Here is a 23,361-nt window from a genome sequence, read left to right on the forward strand (position 1 = left end):
TGCCTCCAGCCCATCCCAGGGGTGGCCAAGCTCCAGGATTCCCTGTTGGAGCCCCCTGGCCAGGGCTGAGCCCACCCTCATCCCAATCCCACATTTTTCCTCCCATCCAGGACCTTTTGCAGCCCCCAGGCCCTGAGCCCCCCTTCCCACCACCTGGATTTTGGGGTGAATCATTCCCCCCCCACCTCCTCCCCTCTCCCACTTTGGCACCCCCTGAGTCCCCCTTGAGGATTTGGGAAGTTTGGTGAGAATATTTTGGTGTTTCCCTTTTTATTTCTTTATTTTTTTGGCTGTTTTTCACCCAGTCAGGCTGGCAGCTCCCATCCTGGGTCCCACCATGGCAGCCCCCCCAAAATTAACAACCAGAGCTGGGTAACCCCAAATCCTTCACCCCTTTTCCTTTCCTGTTTTCCAGCACAGGACAAAGGCACTGCCCTGCCTGGGGCCAACATCCCCAAAGGGGGGACACCCCAATTTTTTGGGGGAAACACCCCAATTTTCGGGGAAACACCCCAATATTGGGGGGAACACCCCAGATTTAAAGGGTCTGTGCTCAGTTTATGCCCAGCCAAGCCCCCCTGGAGCCGTGGGCTGCTCCATATGATGAATTTTGCCTCTTATTTTATGAGGGAAATTGGGAAGATTCCTCAAATTTTGGGCTATTTTCCACAAGTTTTGGTGCTGGATTTAAGAGGAGGAAGAGGAGGAAAAAAGGAGGATGCAGCAGTTTGGTGGTGCAATTACTTTCTTGTTGTTTTTTTTGTTTTTTTTTTTTTTTTAAAAAAAACTCGGTATTTTCATCATGGGTTTGGGGGAGGGGGGAAGAAAATAATAAATAAACGGCACTTTACATTTCCAGGCGGTTTTTCTGCTGGGTTGTGGTTGTGCCCGGGGTGGGTTTAACCCTTTTGGAGCTGGAATTCCAGCCGGGAACGCTGGGATGTGCTGGACAGCGCTGCCTCCAGTGGAAGCCAGAGACACCAGAATTATCCTGACATCCCAAGGAATCCAAAGCCCCAAATCCAGCTGGAAATATTTGGGGCAGGTGAAAAATATTAAGGGATGTTCGATATTGGGGGTGAGGAGGAGCTGGGTGAAGCTGAAAAAATCTAAATTGAGCCCAAAATGGGAGAATATTTTGCATTTTTTTGTGCTGTGAACGGTGCAGGGGCTCAGGGGGGTGACACAGAACGGGGCCATCCCCAATTCCAGGATCCTGCAGTGGCATTTTGGGGGTTCCATGGGGCCATCCCTAATTCCAGGATCCTTCTGGGACATTTTTGGGGGTCCTGTGGTGCCATCCCCAATTCCAGGCTCCTCCTTTTGGGGGTCCTGTGGTGCTATCCCTAATTCCAGGCTCTTTTCTGGGACATTTCTGGGGATCCCGTGGTGCCTTCCCAAATTCCAAGTTCATTCTGGGACATTTTTGGGGATCCCATGGTGCCATCCCCAATTCCAGGCTAATTTTGGCCCATTTTTGGGGTCCCATGCCGTGGTCCCTGACTCCAGGCTCCTTTGGGGGATCCTGCTTTGGTTTTTTCCTGGTGTTTTGGGGTCCCCCAGGGTTTGGGGTGCCCAGGTTGGACTCTCTGCCCCCCTGGGAGCTGTGCCAGGTTTTGGTGGTGCCAGGTGGGAATTGGGGGGGGTCCCGTGGGGTCCCCAAGGTGAGGGTGACCACAGCCCTTGTGTCACTCCAGGATTTTGGGGTGCAGGGGCGAAAGGGGATCCCCAACCCCTGTTTGTTTTTAGGGTGCAATGGGGGACGGGGGTTTGGGGGGTTTTTGGGGTGCTCCCCCCACCCAGCCTCACAGTCAGGAGGATTTTCCAGCTGATTTTGGGGGGCTCCCAGTGCAGGGGGGACACTCTGGGGGTTCATATTTTGGGGGGGCAGCCTGGGCGTGGCCTGGGGGAAAGCGAAAGCAGCCGGGAGCTGGGGCAGGGCCGGGCTGGGGTGCAGCCCCCCCGCCCCAAACCCCACCCCAAAACCTCCAACCCCACCCCCAGCCCGGCCTGCCTCAGTTTCCCCACCCGCTCCATGGGGTTCATGAGCCAAAACCCCCCTAAAACCGCCCCAAATGGGGGGCGGGGGAAGGGTGAGGGGCGGGCGAGGAGCGGAGCCGGGGTTATTTAAGGCAAAAAAAGGAAAAAAAAAAAAGGGAAAAAAAAAAGGGGGAAGGGGAAATCCCGGAGAGCCCAGCGTGGAACGGAACCCCCGAGCCTGGCGAGTTTTGATCAAAGCTTTGCTTTTTCTCGCTTTCTCTTCCTTTAATTAATTAATTAATCCCCTCGCAATGATCATTAATTCCAAATCCACCCCAAAATCTCGCCCCGCAGCCGCTTTCCCGTGCGGATCGGGCGGGGACAGGCGCTGGAATCGCGGTGCTGGGGGGTGTCCCAGCCCCGCCCGCGTGGGGACACCGCGTTTGTGTCCCCGAGTGTCCCCGTGTCCCCCCCCCGGGCCCGCAGCCCGGGCTCGCGCTGTCCTTGCCAGGCTGGCGGCCAGCCCACCGTGACCTTGGGCTCCGTGTCCCCTTCCCAGGGGCTGGGGGACACTGGGGACACGCGCGGCCATTCGGGGAGGGGGCTGGAAAGGGAGGGAGGCGCCTTTGTGGGGTGACACGAGTGGGTCTGGGGGCGTGGGGAGGTGAAACGGCGGTGGGGTGACGCGTGGGGGGGACAGGGAGGTGTCCTGTGGGGTTTGGGGACACAGAGGAGCCCGGAGAGGTGACACGAGTGGGTTTGGGGGTGCAGGGAGTGAGGGACAGCGAGGGGATGACCCAGAGGGCTCGAGGGAGGTGACACGAGGGGTGGCACGTGGGTGCGGTGACACGAAGGGGCTCAAAGAGGCGCCGGGTGGGGACACGAGAGGGTTTGGGGACACCAGGGTGACCCAGAAGGGACCTGGGGTTTGCCCCGTGGGGAAACGAGTGGGTCTGGGGTCCTGTGATATGCAGTGGGAGGTGGCACATGATGTGACATGAGTGGGTCTGGGGTCTCTGTGACATCCGAGGAAGAGGTGACACCGTGTGACACCGTGGGTCTGGGGTCTCTGTGTGTGTGTGTGACAGTGTGACACTCTCGGGGGGGAGGTGACACTATGTGACACCGTGGGTCTGGGGTCTCTGTGTGTGTGTGACACTCGGGGCAGGGACAGGTGACACCGTGGGTCTGGGGTCTCTGTGTGTGTGTGTGACACTCGGGGCAGGGACAGGTGACACCGTGGGTCTGGGGTCTCTGTGTGTGTGTGTGACACTCGGGGCAGGGACAGGTGACACCGTGTGACACCGTGGGTCTGGGGTCTCTGTGTGTGTGTGTGTGGCTCTCGGGGCAGGGACAGGTGACACCGTGGGTCTGGGGTCTATGTGTGTGTGTGTGACACTCGGGGCAGGGACAGGTGACACCGTGGGTCTGGGGTCTCTGTGTGTGTGTGTGACACTCGGGGCAGGGACAGGTGACACCGTGGGTCTGGGGTCTCTGTGTGCGTGTGTGTGGCTCTCCGGGCAGGGACAGGTGACACCGTGAGTCTGGGGTCTCTGTGTGTGTGTGTGGCTCTCCGGGCAGGGACAGGTGACACCGTGTGACACGCGTGGCTCCGTCTCGCGCTGTAACGCGGGGGTTGTATGGGGGGGGCGCGGACCGTCCCACTCTGCGCGGGCCGGGGGGGGGTCCGCGGGGTCCCTGCGCGGGGCTGCCCCGCGCGCTTCCCCCCCGCACCCCCCCGTCCCCCCCGCGGCCGCTCCGCGCTGCGCCCCCCCCCGGCCGGAGGCGGCTGCGCCCCGCGGGGGGGGCGGCGGGCGGGGGGGGGCGGCGCGCGGCCCCTTTAAGAGCGGGGCGGCCCCGGCCGGAGCAGGAAGGAGCCGCATACGGGCCTCGGCGAGCAGCTCCCGCGGGGCGGCCAGAGCCTGCTCCGCCCGCCCGCACGGCCCGGCCCGCCCGCCTCGGCACGGCGCGGCCCGCTCCGCTCGCCCGGACCGCTCGGCCCCCGCCCGGTACGGAACTGAGGGGTGGGCGCGGAACGGGGGAGGAGGGGGTCGCGCATGGCGGGGGGGGGGGTGGTTCAGGCCTGACCCTCCCCCCCTCCCCTCCCCGGGGGTAGTGGGGGGGAGCGGGGGGGTGGGGAGGGGTCGGTTGGGTCCGTTGCGGGGGGGGGTGGGGGCTGCCCCCCCCTCCGCCCCCCCTCCGTATACGTTGTACTTGGCCGGGCCGTGCTGGGGGGGTCGCGGAGGGGGGGGGAAGGGTTGGGAGCGGGGAGGAGTGGGGGGGAGCGCCGCGCGGGGCTTGCTGGGAGCTGTAGTCCCCCGGCCGCGCCGCGCCGCAGGTGCCGGTGGGCGCGCGGACTACGCTTCCCGTCGCCCCGCGCGCGTTCGGCGAGCGGGAGGCGTGTTGATGGGCAGCGGGCGGGGCCAATCGGGGCGCGCCCTCCGCCCCGCGCGCCCGCCCCGCCCGCCGCCGCCCGGCCCAATGGCGGGCGCCGCGCGGGGTGGCCGGGGACGGGCGCGGCGGGGCCTGCGCGCCCCCCTCAGCCCGGCCCCGCGACCCCCGCCCGCTCCGGGCACCGCCGCCACCCCCGCCCGCCCCTCCGCCGCCGCGGGGCCGCCACCGACACCTCACCCCCCCCTTCCTCCCCCCGGCGCCCCCCGCCCCCGCCTCCCCCCGGCCTCCATTGCGGCGCCCGCCCGGGGGAAGGGGTGGGGTCGTGGCGCCCGGCCAAGGCTCCCTGTGGGCCCCGCGGGGGGGGCGGCCCGGGCCGGCGGCGGGGGGAGGCCGGTCATGGGTGGGGTCCCCCGGGGCCGCCCCGTGCGGGGGCGTCGGGCCGCGCCGTCCCCGCGCACCCCAAGGTCGTTGCGGGCCGGGGGGCGCGGGCCCGGCGCTGCCCGCCCTGCGCGGCCGGGCTTGTTTTTACCCCGCTCTGGCCGTCCCTTATCTCCCCCCGGCCGGCTGCGGGCAGGGGGGGCCGCGGTGATAATCCCCCCGCGGGGCCGGGGCGCTGCTGCCCGGAGGAGCCCGGCGGGATAAGCCTCTCCCCCCGCGGGACTGCGCAGCAGCGGGCTCGGCGTGAGGGGCAGCATCCCTCGGTGCCGCCAGAAACGTTCCCTGCGCCCCCCGGCACCCGCCGGGCCTGCTCGCCCTCATCTCCCACCGCGGGCACCGGCTCGGGAGCCCCAAAGTGCCGTGGCACAGCCGGAGGTGCCCGTCCCGCTCCCCGTGAGCGGCGCCCGGGGAGGCTGGAGCGGGACAAAGTCGCGGACACGCCGCCGGCGCTGCCGGGGAAAGGGATCCTCGGCCGGCTTGCTGCGGGAGTGTGGGAAAAGTTGGTTTGTGAAGCTGTGTCGGGACAGGTTGAATATCAGGAAAAGGTTCTTTTTGAACTGGAGAAATTCCCCAGGGAATGGTCGTGGCCCCGAGGCTGCCAGAGCTCCGGGAGCACACCTGGACTCTGTGGGATTATTGGGGTTAGGGAGATCCCTGTGGGTCCCTTCCAGCTGAGCTTATTCCCCCATTCCATGGAAAGCCCTGAGACTCGGGCAGCAGCAGCAGCAGCACAAAACGTGTGAATCCCAGCGCTGCTGTGTCGAAAGCAACAGTTCCTGTTGTACAAGCCCTCGGACGTGACTGCCGGGCCCTGCCCGGCTCTGGCTGTTCCCGCTCCTGCAGACCCTCGGCCGCAGGGCAGGGCGGCTTTGGGCAGCCAAAGTTTCTTTGGGCTCAAGGACTCTTGGTAAAGAGTTCGCTGCCCGTCCCAGTTCAAGAGCAGCCGCCTTCCCGGGGCTGTTCGTTGTCCTGCCTATCGAAACCATAACTTATATAATAACTATTTTATGGACGTGGGGAGAGAAAGGTTCTGCCTGGAAGAATTTACAACCTAATGAGGGTTGGAGTTGTGCTCAGCGTAGCAAGGGAGCTAAAAGGTCATCGTGGCGCTTTCCAAAAGTGTTTGGGGCGCTTGGTGGTGGGATTTTTCAAGGAATTGTGTGAATTTCTCAAGGGTTCTGCCAGTCCTGGTTGGAAATTGCGGCGTGTGGGCTCTTCTGGAGGCTGAGCAGGAAGAGCCGGACTGGGTTTTGCTGGAGTTGTTGGATTTCAACTATTTAAAAAAAAAATAAAAATAAAAGAGACCGAGAGAAACTGAGGAGTTTATTAGAGAGGAGCCTTTCTTGTTTAATATTCATTCTGGCCCCTGTTTAGGCTTGTTCTGGTGAAAGAGGGAGTGAAGAGGCGCAACCCAAACACGGCTGAGATGGTGGGATTTTTCCACCAAGCCTTAATTGCTTCAGTAACTCCAGGGAGGGTTTTGCAAGGCAGGAGCTCTTAATAAATGTGGTGGTGAATGAAAGTAGTTCTTCACTTTGCTGCTCTGCAAATCTTCCTCTGCCTTTTTTTTTTTTTTTTTTAATTATTAATAGTTTTTCTCTCGTATTTCATCTCGTGGCCGTGGGTCTGGTGGAAATCTTCAGCTGTGGCTTCGTGAGGGGCTTTGCTCTGTGGAGGAGCTGGGTGGAATTAATTTGGTACGGTGAGGGTTCCCTTCGTGTTTGGTGACTTTTGGAAACAGAATTTAAAAATTGCCGTTGTTCTCCCAGCGTGGGAATTTGGATGTGGGCACGGGACGCAAATGAGGGGTGAAATTTATGCTGCCACCGAGGCTCTGTGGTGGTTTGGATGCTCCTGTCTCCCTTCAAATCCTTATTTTGGGATCCAGTGCTGGGCTTTGACTGCAGGACCGAGTCCCACCTAAAAACTCTGAAATCCCAGGTCTGCGTTTGAGACTGAGTCTAAATGCTTGAGAACTGTGCTTTAATCCTGATTCAAACTGACTCTCGAGGGTTTTCTCCCCCCGTCTCGGGATGCTGAGTTTTTTGGAAGATGAGCTTGTGTGGCCAACAATTAGAACCCGGCTCGTTATCTCTCCTAGCCCAGGCAATAAACAGTCGCTTTAACTACGCTCTCAACCAGCCTTAACCTCAAATTCGAGCAGACCGGTGCCAGTCTGTAATTAAAAACCTTTTGACGAGCAGAACTCAGGGAAAGGGAGGAAGATAGGCAGTGTCTGGGATAGGAGAAGCGTTTATCCCAATCCAGAGTGGTGGCGGTACCTGTGCCTGCAGCACAGAGGAGCCGTGGCAGGACACGAGCGGGAGTAAACGAGGTCAGGCAAGGCTGGGATCCTGCGCTGGTAGCCAGGGCCGATTGTTCCTCGCCCAGCCCCCTGCCCGTATCGCCTTCCCCGCGCTCAGTTTCAGTTTCCCGCTGGCTCCGGTGGCAGAGCCGGGTCGCTCTTCCCCACTGGAATCGCTCCTTCCCCGGCCGGGATCGCTGCTTCCCCCCCGTCCGGGATCGCTGCTTCCCCCCCGGCCGGGATCGCTCCTTCCCCACTGGAATCGCTGCTTCCCTCCCGGCCGGGATCGCTGCTTCCCCCCGGGCCGGGATCGCTCCTTCCCCCCCGGGCCGGGATCGCTCCTTCCCCCCCGGGCCGGGATCGCTCCTCCCCCCCCGGGCCGGGATCGCTCCTTCCCCCCCGGGCCGGGATCGCTGCTTCCCCCCCGGCCGGGATCGCTGCTTCCCCCCCGGCCGGGATCGCTCCTTCCCCCCCCGGGCCGGGATCGCTCCTTCCCCCCCCGGGCCGGGATCGCTCCTTCCCCCCCCGGGCCGGGATCCGCTCCTTCCCCCCCGGGCCGGGATCGCTCCTTCCCCCCCCGGGCCGGGATCGCTCCTTCCCCCCGGGCCGGGATCGCTGCTTCCCCCCGGGCCGGGATCGCTGCTTCCCCCCGGGCCGGGATCGCTCCTTCCCCACTGGAATCGCTCCTTCCCCCCCGGCCGGGATCGCTGCTTCCCCCGGCCGGGATCGCTCCTTCCCCGCCGAGCCCCGCGGCGGCCCCGAGCGATTCGGGGGATTTGGGATCGTCCCGCAGCAGCTGCAGGTGGAAGGGAACTATAGAGCCGGGCTTAATGCGACGAGGTGCGAGAAACTGGAAACGGGTGCGAGCTGCCCCGGGGCTGCAGGTGGGAGCCAAGGGCACGGGGTGGGATGAGCTGCAGATCCCCGGCAATCAGCGGCTCCCGGCAGCCTGGCTTCCACCAGCCCTGCAAAATGCACGGCCAGAGTGTCAGCAGCCTGTGCTGGCCCTCCCTCCCTGCCGGGCCGTGTCCTCCTGGGCACCCTGGGCATCCTTGTGCCCCTTGTACCCACCTGGAGCTGTGATTGTGTCCACCCTGGGCATCCTTCAGCTCCTTCTCCCAGCCCTGTGTCCACCCTGGGCATCCTTGTGCCCCTTTTCCCAGCCCTGTGTCCACCCTGGGCATCCTTGTGCCCCTTTTCCCAGCCCTGTGCCCACCTGGAGCTGTGACTGTGTCCACTCTGGGCATCCTTGTGCCCGTTTTCCCAGCCCTGTGTCCACCTGGGCATCCTTGTGCCCCTTTTCCCAGCCCTGTGTCCACCTGGAGCTGTGACTGTGTCCACTCTGGGCATCCTTGTGCCCGTTTTCCCAGCCCTGTGTCCACCTGGGCATCCTTGTGCCCGTTTTCCCAGCCCTGTGCCCACCTGAATCTGTGACTGTGCCCACCCTGGGCATCCTTGTGCCCCTTTTCCCAGCCCTGTGTCCACCCTGGGCATCCTTGTGCCCGTTTTCCCAGCCCTGTGCCCACCCTGGGCATCCTTGTGCCCGTTTTCCCAGCCCTGTGCCCACCTGGAGCTGTGACCCTCTCCTCACCCTGTCCCTATTGCCTGGGTTTCTCACAACAGAAGATGCTCCCACCATTAAAACCTCTGAGTTTTAACTCCTTCTCCCCACCCTTCACTCCTGCACCCATTTCCTTCCTGCTTCATGCACCTCCTTATTTCCCACTGGGACACCAGTGACTAAATGTCTTTTTTTTGTTGTTTTTTTTTCCTGGTGTTTGCTGGAGCTGGGCTTGTAGCTACAGGTTGGTGCTGTGCAGTTCCTCCTGCCCCGACAGGCAGAGCCCAGGATCAGTGTTCCCTCCCTGCCAGTGCTGCCAGCAGGGCACAGGGGAAGGAGCTGGGTGGCAGCAGAGCCGTGCCAGGGCTGGAGCCCCCCTGGCTCTGGGGATTCGCTTCTGCTCCTCATCACCAGAGCTGGGAATGGCAGGAGGAGCTGTCTGTTAATCCACACTCTGGAATTACATAAGGGCCTGCCCTGCCCTGCTCTCTCACCAAACTCCACTCTTGTTCTTTTATTTACTTGCCTTTTTTTTTTTTAATTTCTTTCTTTTTTTTTATTTTCCTTTTTTTTCTCCTCACCCTTTCCCCGTGTGGAAAAGAACAGCAGGTCTATGAGGCAATTAAATGAATGCCAGAGCCTGGGGCAGGGAATGTCAGGAGTGGCAGGGGGGACACGGGGCTGCAGAGGGAATCCTGTGATTTTGGGGGCTCCTGCAGCACAGGAATGGGGGATTTGGGGTTTGAGCAGCTCTTGGGGGTCTCTGTTTGGAGACAGGAGTGTGGGATGAAGGAAGGGGGAAATGCTGCCTGGGACCTGTGGCAATGGGGGATTTGGGATCTGAGCAGTTTTTGGGATTCTGTCAGTTCAGGAGGCCACAGGAGCTGTGACAGGAGAGGGGGAACGTGGGGTAAAGGGGCAGAGGGATGGGTTTTCTCAAGGAAACACTGGAGTGATTTGGGGGATTTTGGCTGGGGTGGGGTCTGGCTTTGGCCTCTGAAGGGGAGGGGGTGTCCCAGCCTGACCTGCTGTGACCTGGAGCAGCTGGGCCCTGCTGGGGGTTAAACCTCCGAGTCCTCAATTGCTCCCTTGGCTGAGAGGCCCCACGTTGCCTTTTGGGAACAGCAGCTGCTTATTCCTGCCTGGATCCCAGTGCTCCAGGCTGGGAAAAAACCCTCCTGGGAGAGAGCACACACAGCCTCATGCTCCTGCAGCTTCTCTTTTCTCCCTGTAACTCCTGAGAATTTTTAAAGTATTTTGGAGAACTTGTGGCTGGCTCAGCCATGGGCTGGTGTTGTCCAGAATCTCCCAAAATCAGGGAGCTTTCCCACAGGAGCCACGTGGAGCTGTTGGAGGGCCAGGGCTGCATTTGGGCTCAGTGGAAAGGGTTTGTTTGAGCAGCACAAGTTCCCATGGGCTGTCCTGGCTGCTGGGCTGGGCTCAGGTAGACTCAGCTTAACCTGAGGACTGAGGGAGGCTGGAGCAGAGCTGGGTTTGGACAGGGATTGAGGGTCTCAGCAGCTCTCAGCAGTTTGAGGTTTGTTTGTCTCAGTGCAGGGAATTCCTGGGAGCTGTTGGGGACAATCCCAGCACAGAGTTTGTGCCATTGACTTCTGTGTTGAGCAGAGTGGCAGTGCTGAGGATGGAGGGGCTGCTCACCCCAAAATAACCCCTGACACCAGAGCTGGGGTGGGAGATCCCCAGGCTCACAGCAGGGCACATTCCTGCCGGATTAAATCCGGCCTCTGATGACAAAGGAGAAAATTGGCAAGGAGGGCTGGGTGGAGGAACCAGTTCAGGCTCACCTTGCAACATGAGAGGAGTTTGGTGCTGTCAGGGCTGAGGGTGGCAGCTCAGGGAGGCTCCAGTGCCTCCCCTGCAGATTTGGGATTCTCCAGAGCAGCCCCAGTGTTTGGCCATGGGGCCGCTGTCCCTGTCCTGCCTTTGGCCAGCAGCTGGAAACTGGAGTTTCCCTGCTGGGAAATCCCATCCCAGTTCCATCCAGGAGCTGTGGGATGGACACTGGGTCACCCCTCAGCCTGGGCAGTGAGTCCTTGTGATTCTGGGAGCACTGGGGGGTTTCCTGGGAGATGCAGAATCCTTCCCAGGCCTTTGGGATGAGCTGCAGTGAGCTCTTCTGTTCCTTGGTGTCACTTGTCCTCTCACTGGGACAATTCCACAGCTGGCATCTCCAGCCTGCTCTGGGCCAGCACCTGGAAACCACTGGAATTCAGGCAGTTTGGGAAAGCCAAGGGGAACAAGCCCCTTTCTGGGCTCCACAGCAGCATTCCCAACAATTCCCTGTCAGTGGGAGGAATCCCAGACCCCCAGCCCCAGCTGGGTGGTCCCTGCTGCACTGTGGTCCCTCCATGGCTCCTGCTTTAGTGGATTTTTATTCCATTAGAGTTCCTGGGATGCTCTGGAGGGTCTGAGGGATGTTCAGACCCCCCCATCCAGATTGCAGTGGGAGCAGCTGCAGGATGTGGGATTCTCCTGTCTGAGCCTCTGTGCTGTCAGATCCTGGTGTGTCCTGAGGGATCCTGCAGAGCTTCAGGTGCTCCAGAAATGCTCATGGGGAGCTTGGGATCTTCACAAGGGCCTGCAGAGCCAAGACAAGGGGGAATGGCTTCAGAAGGAGGGTGAGATGGATTTGGGAAGGAATTCCTCCCTGGGAGAGGCTGAGATGGGATTCCCAGAGCAGCTGTGGCTGCCCCTGCATCCCTGGAAGTGCCCAAGGCCAGGTTGGAGCACCTGGGACAGTGGAAAATGTCCCTGGGATTGGGATGGGATGGGAGGTGACAAACTTGAGGATCCCTCCCAGCCCACAGCAGCCTGAGATTCTGGGGTGTCAGGGCTGTGTGGATCTGTGTCCAGCATCTGCAGGGCTTGGGGCAGATTTCCTTTCCCTGGGATTTGTGCAGGGGCTGTAGGAGGGGGTGGCTGTGCTGCAGCTGCCCAGGCACTTCTTCCCAGAGCAGGGAGAGGAGCAGGAACCTCCCTGGCTGTTGGGGTTCCATGGCTGCTGGAGCTGCCACAACATCTCAGCTGCTCTTGCACTTCACCTTGAGTTTGAGACTTTGACTCCTCACAGAATGGTTTGGGTGGAAGGGACACCTCCCACTGTTCAACCTGACCTTGGGTAATTCCACAGCTCCTCTGGGAATTCCATTCTCTCCACCCTCACTGGGAAGAATTCAATATCCCAGCTAAACCCACTCTCAGTTTGACTCCAAAGTCCCTCCCATCTCTCCTGGAGCCCCTTTAGGCACTGCAGGGTCTCCAGAGTCCTTGCAGCATCCCAAGGACCTGCAGGAAAGGGGATGCTCTGATCCTTGGTCAGGGCTGGGGCCTGGAGCCTCTTTGGGAAGCAGCTGAGCCCTCCCTGAGTGTTCAGGTCATTCCTCACATCCCAAATCCAGAGCTGTGACCAGTGTTCCCTGTTGGGGCTGGAGGGGATGCTGGAAACAGAGGCAGATTGTCCAGAGCAGCCACAGATATTTCAGGGAGCTGATTCTGCTGCTGTCTCTTCACTTCAAGAGCTGCATGATCTTGGTCATGTTACCCCAGATGGATCCAGCAGGACAGAAGAAAGCTGGAATTCACTTTTTGCCATTGATGGCTCTGGTGCCTTCTCAAGACCAAAGATTTCTTCCCACTGCATCATTGAAAATGCAGTTTGATTTAAAATAAAAGCATGCTGAGGTTTTTTTTTTTTTTATTTTTTAATCTTGATTTTTCCTTCTGTAGATCTGCAGAGTTTTCCTCTCAGGAACACCCAGCAGTTCTCCAGGTCCAAATAATTGGGATAAAGCACTGGCAGCACATTCCCAGTGGGGAGCAGTTGAGTTTCCCTGGCTCTGAGGGGTGGCTGGAGCTGTGACTCCCCACAAGAAAACAAAACTCCTCCTTCCCTTGCTCTGTGTCCCCAGGCTGACTCTGGGCTGGGTCCTGCAGCTGGGAGAGGGGTGGGGGCTCCATTTGGAATATTTGGGATTTATCTCCACATGTGAAGAGGTGAGGGCTTGTGGGGTTGGAGGTTTGTTTTTTTTCTCTACCTGGGATTGTGTTTGGGCTTTGGGCAGTCACCACGGGGTGTATAAAAAATTTATACAAATTTTTTTTGTATAAAAAATTATTATTTTAATAATTCTTCCCTGATGCTGCTGCTGAGGCTGCCCTGCCTCAGTCATGTGAGTTTGCTCCAAGAAATCCCAGAGAAATTTGGGATTCTTGAGCAAGAGGCTGAGTATCCCAAATTCTGGAGTGGTTGGGATGGACTTTCAATATTCCTGCCATGGTTGGAAACATCCTCCAGTGTTCCAGGGGCTCCAGCCTGGCCTTGGGCACTCCAGGGATGCAGCTCTGGGAATCCCATCCCAGCCTCTCCCCACCCTGCCAGGGAGGAATTATTCCCAATTTCCCTGTCAGTTTGAGTCCATTCCCTCTTACCCTGTCACTCAGAAATGGTTTTTTTGTCCTGGCAGAAGCCCCTGACCCATTTTGCCTCGTGCTCCATGGCCAGGGTGAAGCTGCTGCTGCTTCCCTGCAGGTGCAGCTGTTGCTCAATTCTCACCTGTGGCTCCTCTGCCTCTGGAGAGAGTTTTGGGATCTTTTATCTGGATTAAAACACCCAGGGAACATTGGCTGTTCCCATTCCCCAGGTGTGACTGAGCTTTTTCCACCTGGTAATTCCTGAGCCATCCCAAACTGCTCAGTTCCTCTGAATTTTAGGGCAAAGAAGCAAAGGGAAAAGGAAAAAAAAAAAAAAACACCAAAAAAACCCCAACAAACCAACCCACTGAGGTTCTGTGGAAAACTGGTAATTAAAGAGGTGTTTGTCAGCACTTTTGGTCATGATCCCATCTTGATGTGGTCGTCTCATTTGAATGTAAATGTCAAATTCCAGAGCTCCTGGAGGAGAGGGATTGGGTGACATCCTGCTGAGGGAAGCACAAGCTCAGGGGTTTCAGTGAGCTCTGGGTGCTGGGGGTGTCTGGGAGGAGGAGAGAAGTGAGAAATTGAATTTAAAATAAATAAATAAACAAAATTGCCCAGCTGGTGATCCTGGAGGGCTTTTCCAGCCTCAGGGATTCCAGTGCTGAGGAGCTCAGGGAGGTGCAGAACTTCCCTCACTCCCATTCACCACCCAAAAATTACATTTTTTTTTTCCTGTCTGGAATCCCTGTGTGTGCCAGGCTGACTTGTGGGGCTGTGTTGGGATTTTGGGAGCACTGAGAGGGATGTTCCTAAATCCCCTGAGGGTTCTGCTGCTGCTCCAGCCCCTCTGTCTTTCACCTCAGTGCTTCCCCCTCAGTTGTCTGTGAGATCCATCCCCAAACTTCTCCCCCCACAGCCACTTTTGGGGTGAAATGTGGCACCTCTGAGTCTGGGGCAGGGGGGCTGGGCAGGTGGGGGGATGGGAAATTCAGCTCAGGAGCCAAATCTCCCCCTTGGTGGCCCATTCAGGGGACAAGCTGTGCTTGTGCCAACAACTTTTGTCACTTGTCACCTGGCTTCAGGACATTCCCAGGTGGATTTCACCTGTTCCTTCATGGCCTTGAGCCCTGTTACCATGAGCAAGCACTGGAGTTGGGGTGCTTGGAACTTCTTTTGGGTCACCCAAAACCCCAAACCTGTCCTTTGGAACACTCCATGTCCCAGTGGTAATTGCTAAGCTGGAAAGGGAATGGGGGTGATGTTTTAAGGAATCAGTTTCTGGATATGGCTGGACCCTGAATCCCTTCCTGGGGGGCTCAGGGTGGTCCCTTTGTCCCCCTGGCACACAAAGGGCATGTTGTGTGTGGGGTGGGGTTGGAGCAGCCTCCTGACCCTGCTGGAGGGATGATCCCACCCTGCTGGGGGGATGATCCCACCCTGCTGGGGTCTCTGCAATCCCAATTTAGGGGGGTCTCTGCAGTCCCAGTTCAGGGGGGTCCCTGCAATCCCAGTTCAGGGGTCTGGAATCCCAGCTCAGGGGGTCCCTGCAATCCCAGCTCAGGGGTCTCTGCAATCCCAGCTCAGGGGGGGTCTCTGCAATCCCAATTTAGGGGGGTCCCTGCAATCCCAGCTCAGGGGTCCCTGGGGGTGCTGCCATGGCCTGACCTTGCCCAAGGTCACACCTGTAACCAGGGCTGAGTGCAGAGCAGTGCCACCAAACAGCCCTGAGGTAAAAATCCCTGAAATTAGGGCTTAAAGGTCAAATCCTGGAGCTCAGCAGGTGGCTCTGGAGTCAGTCCCAGGTGTCTCAGGAACCCACCTGGTTTTGGGGTGTGGGGCCTGCCCTGCACATCCAGCTCCCCTCCTGCTCACCCCATCCCATTCCTGCTGGGAGCTGCTTTCTTCCTGCTCTTGATTATCCAAGGATTTGCTCCAGATCATTTTTCCACAGCCTCAGACCTGCCTTCCCCTGCCTTTTCTCTGTGTAAAACAGGAAGGTGCCAAAGTTAAACTTATTTTCTGGGCTTAACAAAACTTTTCAAAAAGAAGTAAATATGGAAAACTACTGAGGAGGCCGTGGGTGGGTGGGGGAAGCTGGAATTGTGCAACCTGGGCTCCTGCTCCGTGCTGGGACCCGGGGCTGGGAGTTGTTTCCTGGATAATTATTCCTGTCCTGGATCCATCCTGACTCATCCATCCATCCCCCCACTGTGCCTCAGTTTCCCCATCTGGAAATCAGGACCTTGGATACTCCAGCCAGGGTGATTTGTGGAGTGATTTGTGCATGGATTTCTTGGCTCCTGCTGATCCCAGTGCTTGGGATGGCAGGAATTGGATTTTCCAGTAAAGCTTCAAGGAATTTGTGGATTTGCTGCTTGAGGTGGACAGGAGGGAAATTTATTCCTAAATTTTGGGGTCAGAAGACTGGGATTGTGGGAGAGTGTTCAGGCTCAGTTGTACCTCACAAAGCAGCCCTTTCCCCCCTGGGGCTGCTGGGTTCCCTCTGGGTTTTTCCAGCCTTTGGAGTCGAGTGGATCTGTCAGGAGTGACTTTATTTATTTATCTCATCCCAAACCACCCCTTGGCGTTGGGAAGAGCTGCTGCTGCTGCTGGAGCCTGTCCAAGATGCAGGTCTGGTGCTGGCACTTGGTGATCCTGGTGTCCTTTCCTCTGGGGTTCCAGGGCTCAGCTCTGCTCTGCCCATCACCTGCTGGGGCTCCCCTGTCCCTGCCCTTCCAGGGACACCCCTGCCTGCATCCCCCAGCTGTTCTGGCTGATGGGATGGTGTTCCCAGTGGTGACATCACTGTGCTGGCTGCTCCCAGTAGGAATGGGAATGGCACTGGGACGCACTGGGGGGGCTCAGGCTGCTGCTGGGTGATGCCAGCTCCCTGCCAGGGCTTGCTGCTCATTCAGCTCTTCTCACTTGAGAGCACCTGAGCTCTGCTCCTCCTCCTGCTGCCCAGGTAAGGCTGGGAGAGGCGTCCCTCAGGAGTTTGGGCTTTGTCCCCACGTGTCCCAGCTGTGACTCACTGCCCCTCGTTCCCCCCCAGCCTTTAGCCTGGAAGATGGCGGGTGGCGTGGACGGCCCCATAGGGATCCCGTTCCCGGATCACAGCAGCGACATCCTCAGCAGCCTGAACGAGCAGAGGAACAACGGGCTGCTGTGCGACGTGGTCATCCTGGTGGAAGGCCAGGAGTTCCCCACCCACCGCTCCGTCCTGGCGGCGTGCAGCCAGTACTTCAAGAAGCTCTTCACCTCAGGGTTAGTGGTGGACCAGCAGAACGTGTACGAGATTGACTTTGTGAGCGCCGAGGCGCTGTCGGCGCTGCTGGAGTTCGCCTACACCGCCACCCTCACCGTCAGCACTTCCAACGTCAGCGACATCCTCAACGCCGCCACGCTGCTGGAGATCCCCGCCGTCAGGGATGTCTGCACGGATCTCCTGGAGAGGAAGATTCTGGCCAAAAACGACCAGATGGATACAGTAGATCAAATTGATCAGAGGAACCATCTCAGAGCTAAAGAGTACCTGGAGTTCTTCCAGAGCAACCCCGTGAACGGCCACCAAGGCAGCTTTCCGTGGACCAACCCAGAGTTGAGAGACCTTCAGAGACTGAACTTCCGAGGCCAGGAGGAGGAGGAGGAGCCGAACTGCAACGGCCTGGACTTCTACTCGCAGGCCACCCCAAGCGAAAGACCAAAGGCAAGTGACTGTGACCCCGAGGGCAGCCCGGCCGTGTGGCTGGAGCGCGAGGACGAGGAGCCGGCGGGCGGCGGGATGTTCTCCCCCTCCCAGAACGGCCATTACAGCAGCCGCGGCTTGGCCACCCCGGCAGAGGAGGAGGGGGGCACCCCCAGGGGCCCCCTGGAGCCGCAGGAGGCCGGGGACTCGCCCGGCTTCATGGCCACGGAGGCGGAGGATGAGGGCAGGGAGGTGGACGAGCTGGCGGCCAGCGCGCTGCTGCAGCAGATGATCAGCTCGGTGGGGCGGCAGCAGCTCGGCGACGACGAGCGCAAGGACGAGGACGGGGTCATGGATTATTACTTGAAATATTTCGGCGGTTCCAGCGAGGGCGACGTGTACCCGTCCTGGTCTCAGAAGGTGGAGAAGAAGATCAGGGCCAAAGCATTCCAGAAGTGCCCCATCTGCGAGAAGGTGATCCAGGGCGCCGGGAAGCTGCCGCGCCACATCCGCACCCACACCGGGGAGAAACCCTACGAGTGCAACATCTGCAACGTGCGCTTCACCAGGTACGGCTGCAGGGGAACCCGGGGGCTGTGCACAAAGCCAGGGGCTCCAGAGAAACCCAGGGGCTGCAGAGAAACCCAGGGGGTCCAGAGAAACCCAGGGGCTGTTCACAAACCCAGGGGCTGCACCCAAACCCAGGGTCTGCACCCAAACCCAGGGGCTGCACTGAAACCCAGGGGCTGCACTGAAACACAGGGGCTGCACCCAAACCCAGGGGCTGCACCCAAACCCAGGAGCTGCACCCAAACACAGGGGCTGCACCCAAACCCAGGAGCTGCACCCAAACCCAGGGGCTGCACCCAAACCCAGGGGCTGCACTGAAACCCAGGGGCTGCACTGAAACCCAGGAGCTGCACCCAAACCCAGGGGCTGCACCCAAAGCCAGGGGATCCAGAGAAATCCAGGAGCTGCACACAAACCCAGGGGCTGCAGAGAAACCCAGGGCTGTACACAAATTGGGGAGCTGCAGAGAAACCCAAGGGCTGTGGACAAACTCAGGGCTGCACCCAAACCCAGGGGCTGTACACAAACCCAGGGGCTGCACCCAAACCCAGGGGCTGCACCCAAACCCAGGGGCTGCACCCAAACACAGGGGCTGCACCCAAACACAGGGGCTGTGCACAATCTCAGGGGCTGCACCCAAACCCAGGGGCTGTACCCAAAGCCAGGGGCTGTACCCAAAGCCAGGGGCTGTACCCAAAGCCAGGGGCTGCACCCAAACCCAGGGGATCCAGAGAAATCCAGGAGCTGCACACAAATTGGAGGGCTGCACACAAACCTGGCTCTCCCCTCACCCCAGGAGCCAGCATAGGGCTGGTCCTGGGTGATTTTATCTCTCTGCTCCACTCATTTCCATCCTAACATGTGAGTTGGGGCTGGAGGCCAAAGTTTTCCAGGGAGATGAGCAGTTTGGGGATGTGACACCTGAGCCATGCCAGAGCCACCATCCCTCTGTCCTGCCTTGCTGAGCTCTGCTGGGAGCCTGTGGAGGTTCCTGTGGAGGGGAGGCAGAGCTGCAGCCCCTGGTGTGCCCAGGGAGTTTGGGGATGGCCCCAGGCAGGGCTGAGGTGCTGCTGCCTGGCTTGGCAGGAGCTCAGAGCCCACTGGTGTCCTTGGCAGCCCCGTGCAGCTCCCGGGGGCGTTTGCCCTGTTCTGCTGGGGCTGCTCCCTGTGCCTCGGCAGCACCAGAGAAAGGAGACATTGTTTGGGGTGTTCTGGTTCACTGCAGTGCATGGAGCCTCCTCTGCCCGGGCTGGGCTGGGTGGGGGTCCCAGCCTGGAGCCCCCGACCCTGCCGAGGGCACTGTGGGGCTGGGGCTGCTCCTTTCCCTGCTCCCTTTCCCTGTTCCCTTTCCCTGCACCCTTTCCCTTCTCTTTCCTTTCCTTGCTCCCTTTCTCTTCTCTTTCCCTGCCTGTTTCTCTGCCTGCTCCCTAAGCCTGGGGCCTGCTTCCCTCCCTGCTTCCTTCTCTTTCTCTGTTCCCTTTCCCTTCCCTATCTCTGTTCCCTTTCCTTTCCATTTCCCTTCCCTATCCCTGTTCCCTTTCCCTGTCCCTCTTCCCTGTCCCTGTTCCCTTTCCCTGTCCCTGTTCCCTTTCCCTGTTCCCTGTCCCTGTTCCCTTTCCCTGTCCCTGTTCCCTGTCCCTGTTCCCTGTCCCTGTTCCCTGTTCCCTGTCCCTGTTCCCTGTCCCTGTTTCCTGTCCCTGTCCCTGTCCCTGTTCCCTTTCCCTGTTCCCTGTTCCCTATCCCTGTTCCCTGTCCCTGTTTCCTGTCCCTGTCCCTGTCCCTGTCCCTGTTCCCTGTTCCCTGTTTCCTGTCCCTGTTTCCTGTCCCTGTTCCCTGTCCCTGTTCCCTTTCCCTGTCCCTGTCCCTGTTTCCTGTCCCTGTCCCTGTCCCTGTTCCCTTTCCCTGTTCCCTTTCCCTTTCCCAGCTGTTCTCTTGTTCCCATTCCCAGCCAGTTCAGCCCTTCCAGGCCCCTGGTGCTCTGGGGGCTCCATCCCTGGGGCTGTTTGGGGTGGGATCAGGGTGGGATCCGGGGCTGGGGCCGTGTCCTGCCCCTTCCCCCTGCCCTGGTTACACCCAGCCCTGCTTGGAGAGCTGAGGAATGCAGATAATGGCAGGGGCAGAGTGCCAGGGCTGCCTCCCTGCTCCCCCAGCCCTGCCACACAGCCCCTCCCTGCTCCGGGCTGGGGGGTGGACACAGATCCCACTGAGATCCCACTGAGATCCCAGAGAGATCCCTCTGAGATCCTGGAGTGATCCCACTGAGATCCCTCTGAGATCCCTCTGAGATCCCACTGAGATACTGGAGTGATCCCACAGAGATCCCAGAGTGATCCCACTGAGATCCCACTGAGATCCCACTGAGATCCTGGAGTGATCCCACTGAGATCCCACTGAGATCCCACTGAGATCCTGGAGTGATCCCACTGAGATCCCACTGAGATCCCACCGAGATACTGGAGTGAACCCACAGAGATCCCAGAATGATCCCTCTGAGATCCCTCTGAGATCCCTCTGAGATCCCCGAGTGATCCCACTGAGATTCCACTGAGATCCCAGAGTGATCCCAACACTGATCCTACACTGATCCCACAGTGATCCTAGATTGATCCCACAGAGATCCCAACACTGATCCTACACTGGGAGGGGGAGTTGGTGGGGGCAGTGCCAGCTCAGCCTTTTTCCATCCTGCTCCCATTCTGTAGGATTAGGATCTGTTCCTCATTCCCTGGGATTAGGATCTGTCCCCCATTCCATAGGATTAGGATCTGTTCCCCCATTCCATAGGATTAGGATCTGTTCCCCATTCCCTGGGATTAGGATCTGTTCCTCATTCCCTGGGATTAGGATCTGTTCCCCATTCCCTGGGATTAGGATCTGTTCCTCATTCCCTGGGATTAGGATCTGTTCCTCATTCCCTGGGATTGGGATCTGTCCCCCATTCCCTGGGATTAGGATCTGTCCCCCATTCCCTGGGATTGGGATCTGTTCCTCATTCCATAGGATTAGGATCTGTCCCCCATTCCCTGGGATTAGGATCTGTCCCTCATTCCCTGGGATTGGGATCTGTTCCCTGTTGTCTCCCAGGAGCCCCTGGCCCCTGTACAAAAGCTGCTTTTCTAACCCACCACATTCCAGCCAAAACACTCCTGCTGGAGCCTGGGCAGGGTCAGGGAGCTGTGGGGTGGCATCGCTGCTCCTGTGTGCCCTGAGCTCCATTTCCCCCGATTTTGGGGCTCCTTTTTGGGCCCGGGAGGGGTTTGGGGTGTCCCAGCCGGGTGTTCCCAGCCCGGCCCCGCTCAGGGATTTTTGCTCGGCGTTTCCTGGTTCCTGCGGTCTGATAAGAGCAGCGAGGGCGGGGCTGATAAAGGGACACTTGTAATGGCACGAGCTCCGTGTGCCCCTGGGGCTTCCACCCTTCCCTGGAGCTGTGGGATTTTGGGGATCCTGTGTGCAGAGGTGCTGGGGAGGGCGGGGGGGCTGCAGGGGGGCAGCAGGCACTGCCCAGCCCTATTCCAGATCATACTCATCCCTGCCCTGATACCCGACCCCAATGCCCCATTCCCATTCCCCTTTTCCATTCTCCATCTCCATTCCCCATTCCCATTCCCCATTCCTCATTCCCATTCATTCCCCATTCTCTCCCTATTCCCATTCCCCATTCCCATTCCCCATTCATTCCCCATTCATCCCCCATCCCTCCCACATTAATTCCCCATCCATCCCCCATCCCTCCCCCATTAATTCCCCATCCATCCCCCATCCATTCCCCATCCATTCCCCATCCATTCCCCATCCATTCTCCATCCATCCCCATCCATTTCCCATTCTCCATCCCAACTCTCATCTCCCATCCATTCCCCATGCCTCCCCCATCCATCCCCATCCATTCCCCCATCCATTCCCCATTCTCCATCCCAACTCTCATCCCCCATCCATTCCCCATCCCTCCCCCATCCATCCCCATCCATTCTCCATCCATCCCCATCCATTCCCCATCCATTCTCCATCCATCCCCATCCATTCCCCATCCATCCCCATCCATTCTCCATTCCCCATCCCAACTCTCATCCCCCATTCCCCATCCATTCCCCACCCCCATTCCCCAAACACCCCGCATCCATTCCCCAAACACCCCCCATCCATTCCCCACCCCCATTCCCCATCCATTCCCCACCCCCATTCCCCAAACACCCCCCTCCCATTCCCCATCCATTCCCCCATCCATTCCCCAAACACCCCCCATCCATTCCCCAAACACCCCCCATCCATTCCCCATTCCCTAAACACCCCCCACCCATTCCCCACCCCCATTCCCCAAACACCCCCATCCATTCCCCAAACACCCCCCATCCATTCCCCACCCCCATTCCCCAAACACCCCCCACCCATTCCCCACCCCCATTCCCCAAACACCCCCATCCATCCCCCCTGACCCCGCCGTGCCGCCGCAGGCAGGACAAGCTGAAGGTGCACATGCGGAAGCACACGGGGGAGAAGCCCTACCTGTGCCAGCAGTGCGGCGCCGCCTTCGCCCACAACTACGACTTGAAGAACCACATGCGGGTGCACACGGGGCTGCGGCCCTACCAGTGCGACAGCTGCTGCAAGACTTTCGTGCGCTCCGACCACCTGCACCGGCACCTGAAGAAGGACGGATGCAACGGGATCCCGTCGCGGCGCGGCCGCAAACCGCGGGCGCGGGAGGCGCCGGCCGAGAGCCGCGAGGGCGAGGACACGGCGGCCGAGGAGCAGCAGCAGCAGCAGCAGCACTTTGAGGAGAATTCCAGCAGCGAGGCGCCGGCAGCGAATGTAGCAGGAGGGTCTGAGGAGGGTAAAGGGCAAGGACTGTCCTAAACCAAAAAAAAAAAAAATTATTATTATATATATATATAAATGATCTAAAGCAAGCCCGACCGGTGAAGCAGCCGCCTGTGAGAGAGAAGAAGAAGTCGCAAAATCTAGTTAGTACTTTTCCTCCGGTTTTTTCTCTTTAAAAGGTGTTTCTCTCCCTGTTTTTTTTTTTTTTTTTTAAGGAAAAATAAAAAAAAAAACAGAAAAAAAAAAAAAAAAAAAAAAAGAGAGAGATATTATATTAACGTTTTCCAATCTTCCCCGGGCTCTCCCCCGAGGATCCCTGATAGCCAAGGACCTTTTTTTGGAAAGGCAAGGACGCTAGGGAAGCACGAGGTGGGGATGGAAAGTGGCTCTGTCGCATGGAAAAGAGCTTCCATGTAAATCCAAAGCTTTATTTTGTGTCCAAACACGTGTTTAAAAAAAAAAAAAAAAAAGAGAAAAGAAAAAAAAAATTATTTCAGAGAGAGATCTATTTAAGAAAAAAAAAAAAAAGGAAAAAATAGCAAAAAAAAAAAATGGAAAAGGAGTGGTAGGAGTTGGAAGGGCTGTGGCTGGGGTTTGGGGGCTCCTTCCCAGGATTTGGGGTCAGGATTTGGGGTCTGTGCCCCCCCAGCCCTCAGTGGGGCAGCCGGGGCAGAAATTGCTGCAAATTGCCTGAAAAAAACCCAAAATAACAGAAAATCATGTGAGAGAAGAGCAGCAGGTTGGGCAGGGCCCGTGTGGGGCACGCGGGGCTGGGACAGGGGGATGGGACAGCCAGAGAGAGCTGCTGTGGCCATCCCTGTGTCCCTCTGTCCATCCCTGTCCCTCTGTCCATCCCCGTGTCCCTCTGTCCATCCCCGTGTCCCTCTGTCCATCCCTGTGTCCCTCTGTCCCTCCCCGTGTCCCTCTGTCCATCCCTGTGTCCCTCTGTCCCTCCCCGTGTCCCTCTGTCCCTCCCCGTGTCCCTCTGTCCATCCCCTGTCCCTCTGTCCATCCCCTGTCCCCCTGTCCCTCTGTCCCCCTGTCCCCCTGTCCCCCCCTGTCCCCCTGTCCCCCTGTCCCCTCCCCCCCGCAGTGCCCAGGAAGTGCCTGACTCAGCCCCTCCCCCACTGCTGCCACAATTTGGGGCTGGGGGGTCCCAAATCCCCCCCAGGG

General features: G+C 59.0%; 1 protein-coding gene across 1 annotated transcript; it reads left to right on the top strand.

Annotated features, from left to right (window-relative positions):
- Window positions 1–3,829: 3,829 nt before the first annotated feature.
- On the top strand, window positions 3,830–22,248 carry ZBTB7A (zinc finger and BTB domain containing 7A). Its single transcript, XM_079328690.1, has 3 exons — window positions 3,830–3,989; window positions 16,168–17,369; window positions 21,822–22,248. The coding sequence occupies exons 2-3, from the start codon at window positions 16,183–16,185 to the stop codon at window positions 22,222–22,224; spliced, it is 1,590 nt and encodes a 529-aa protein (XP_079184816.1). The 5' UTR covers window positions 3,830–3,989; window positions 16,168–16,182; the 3' UTR covers window positions 22,225–22,248.
- Window positions 22,249–23,361: the final 1,113 nt, after the last annotated feature.

The sequence above is a fragment of the Erithacus rubecula genome (assembly GCF_903797595.1).
Source record: "Erithacus rubecula genome assembly, chromosome: 28".
Lineage (NCBI taxonomy): Eukaryota > Metazoa > Chordata > Aves > Passeriformes > Muscicapidae > Erithacus > Erithacus rubecula.

Bases quoted from the DNA above. Each gene is read 5' to 3' on its own strand.
- ZBTB7A (XM_079328690.1), top strand. From the start codon at position 16,183: ATGGCGGGTGGCGTGGACGGCCCCATAGGGATCCCGTTCCCGGATCAC. The intron at 17,370-21,821 runs GTACGGCTGCAG...GTGCCGCCGCAG, and splicing joins TGCAACGTGCGCTTCACCAG to GCAGGACAAGCTGAAGGTGC.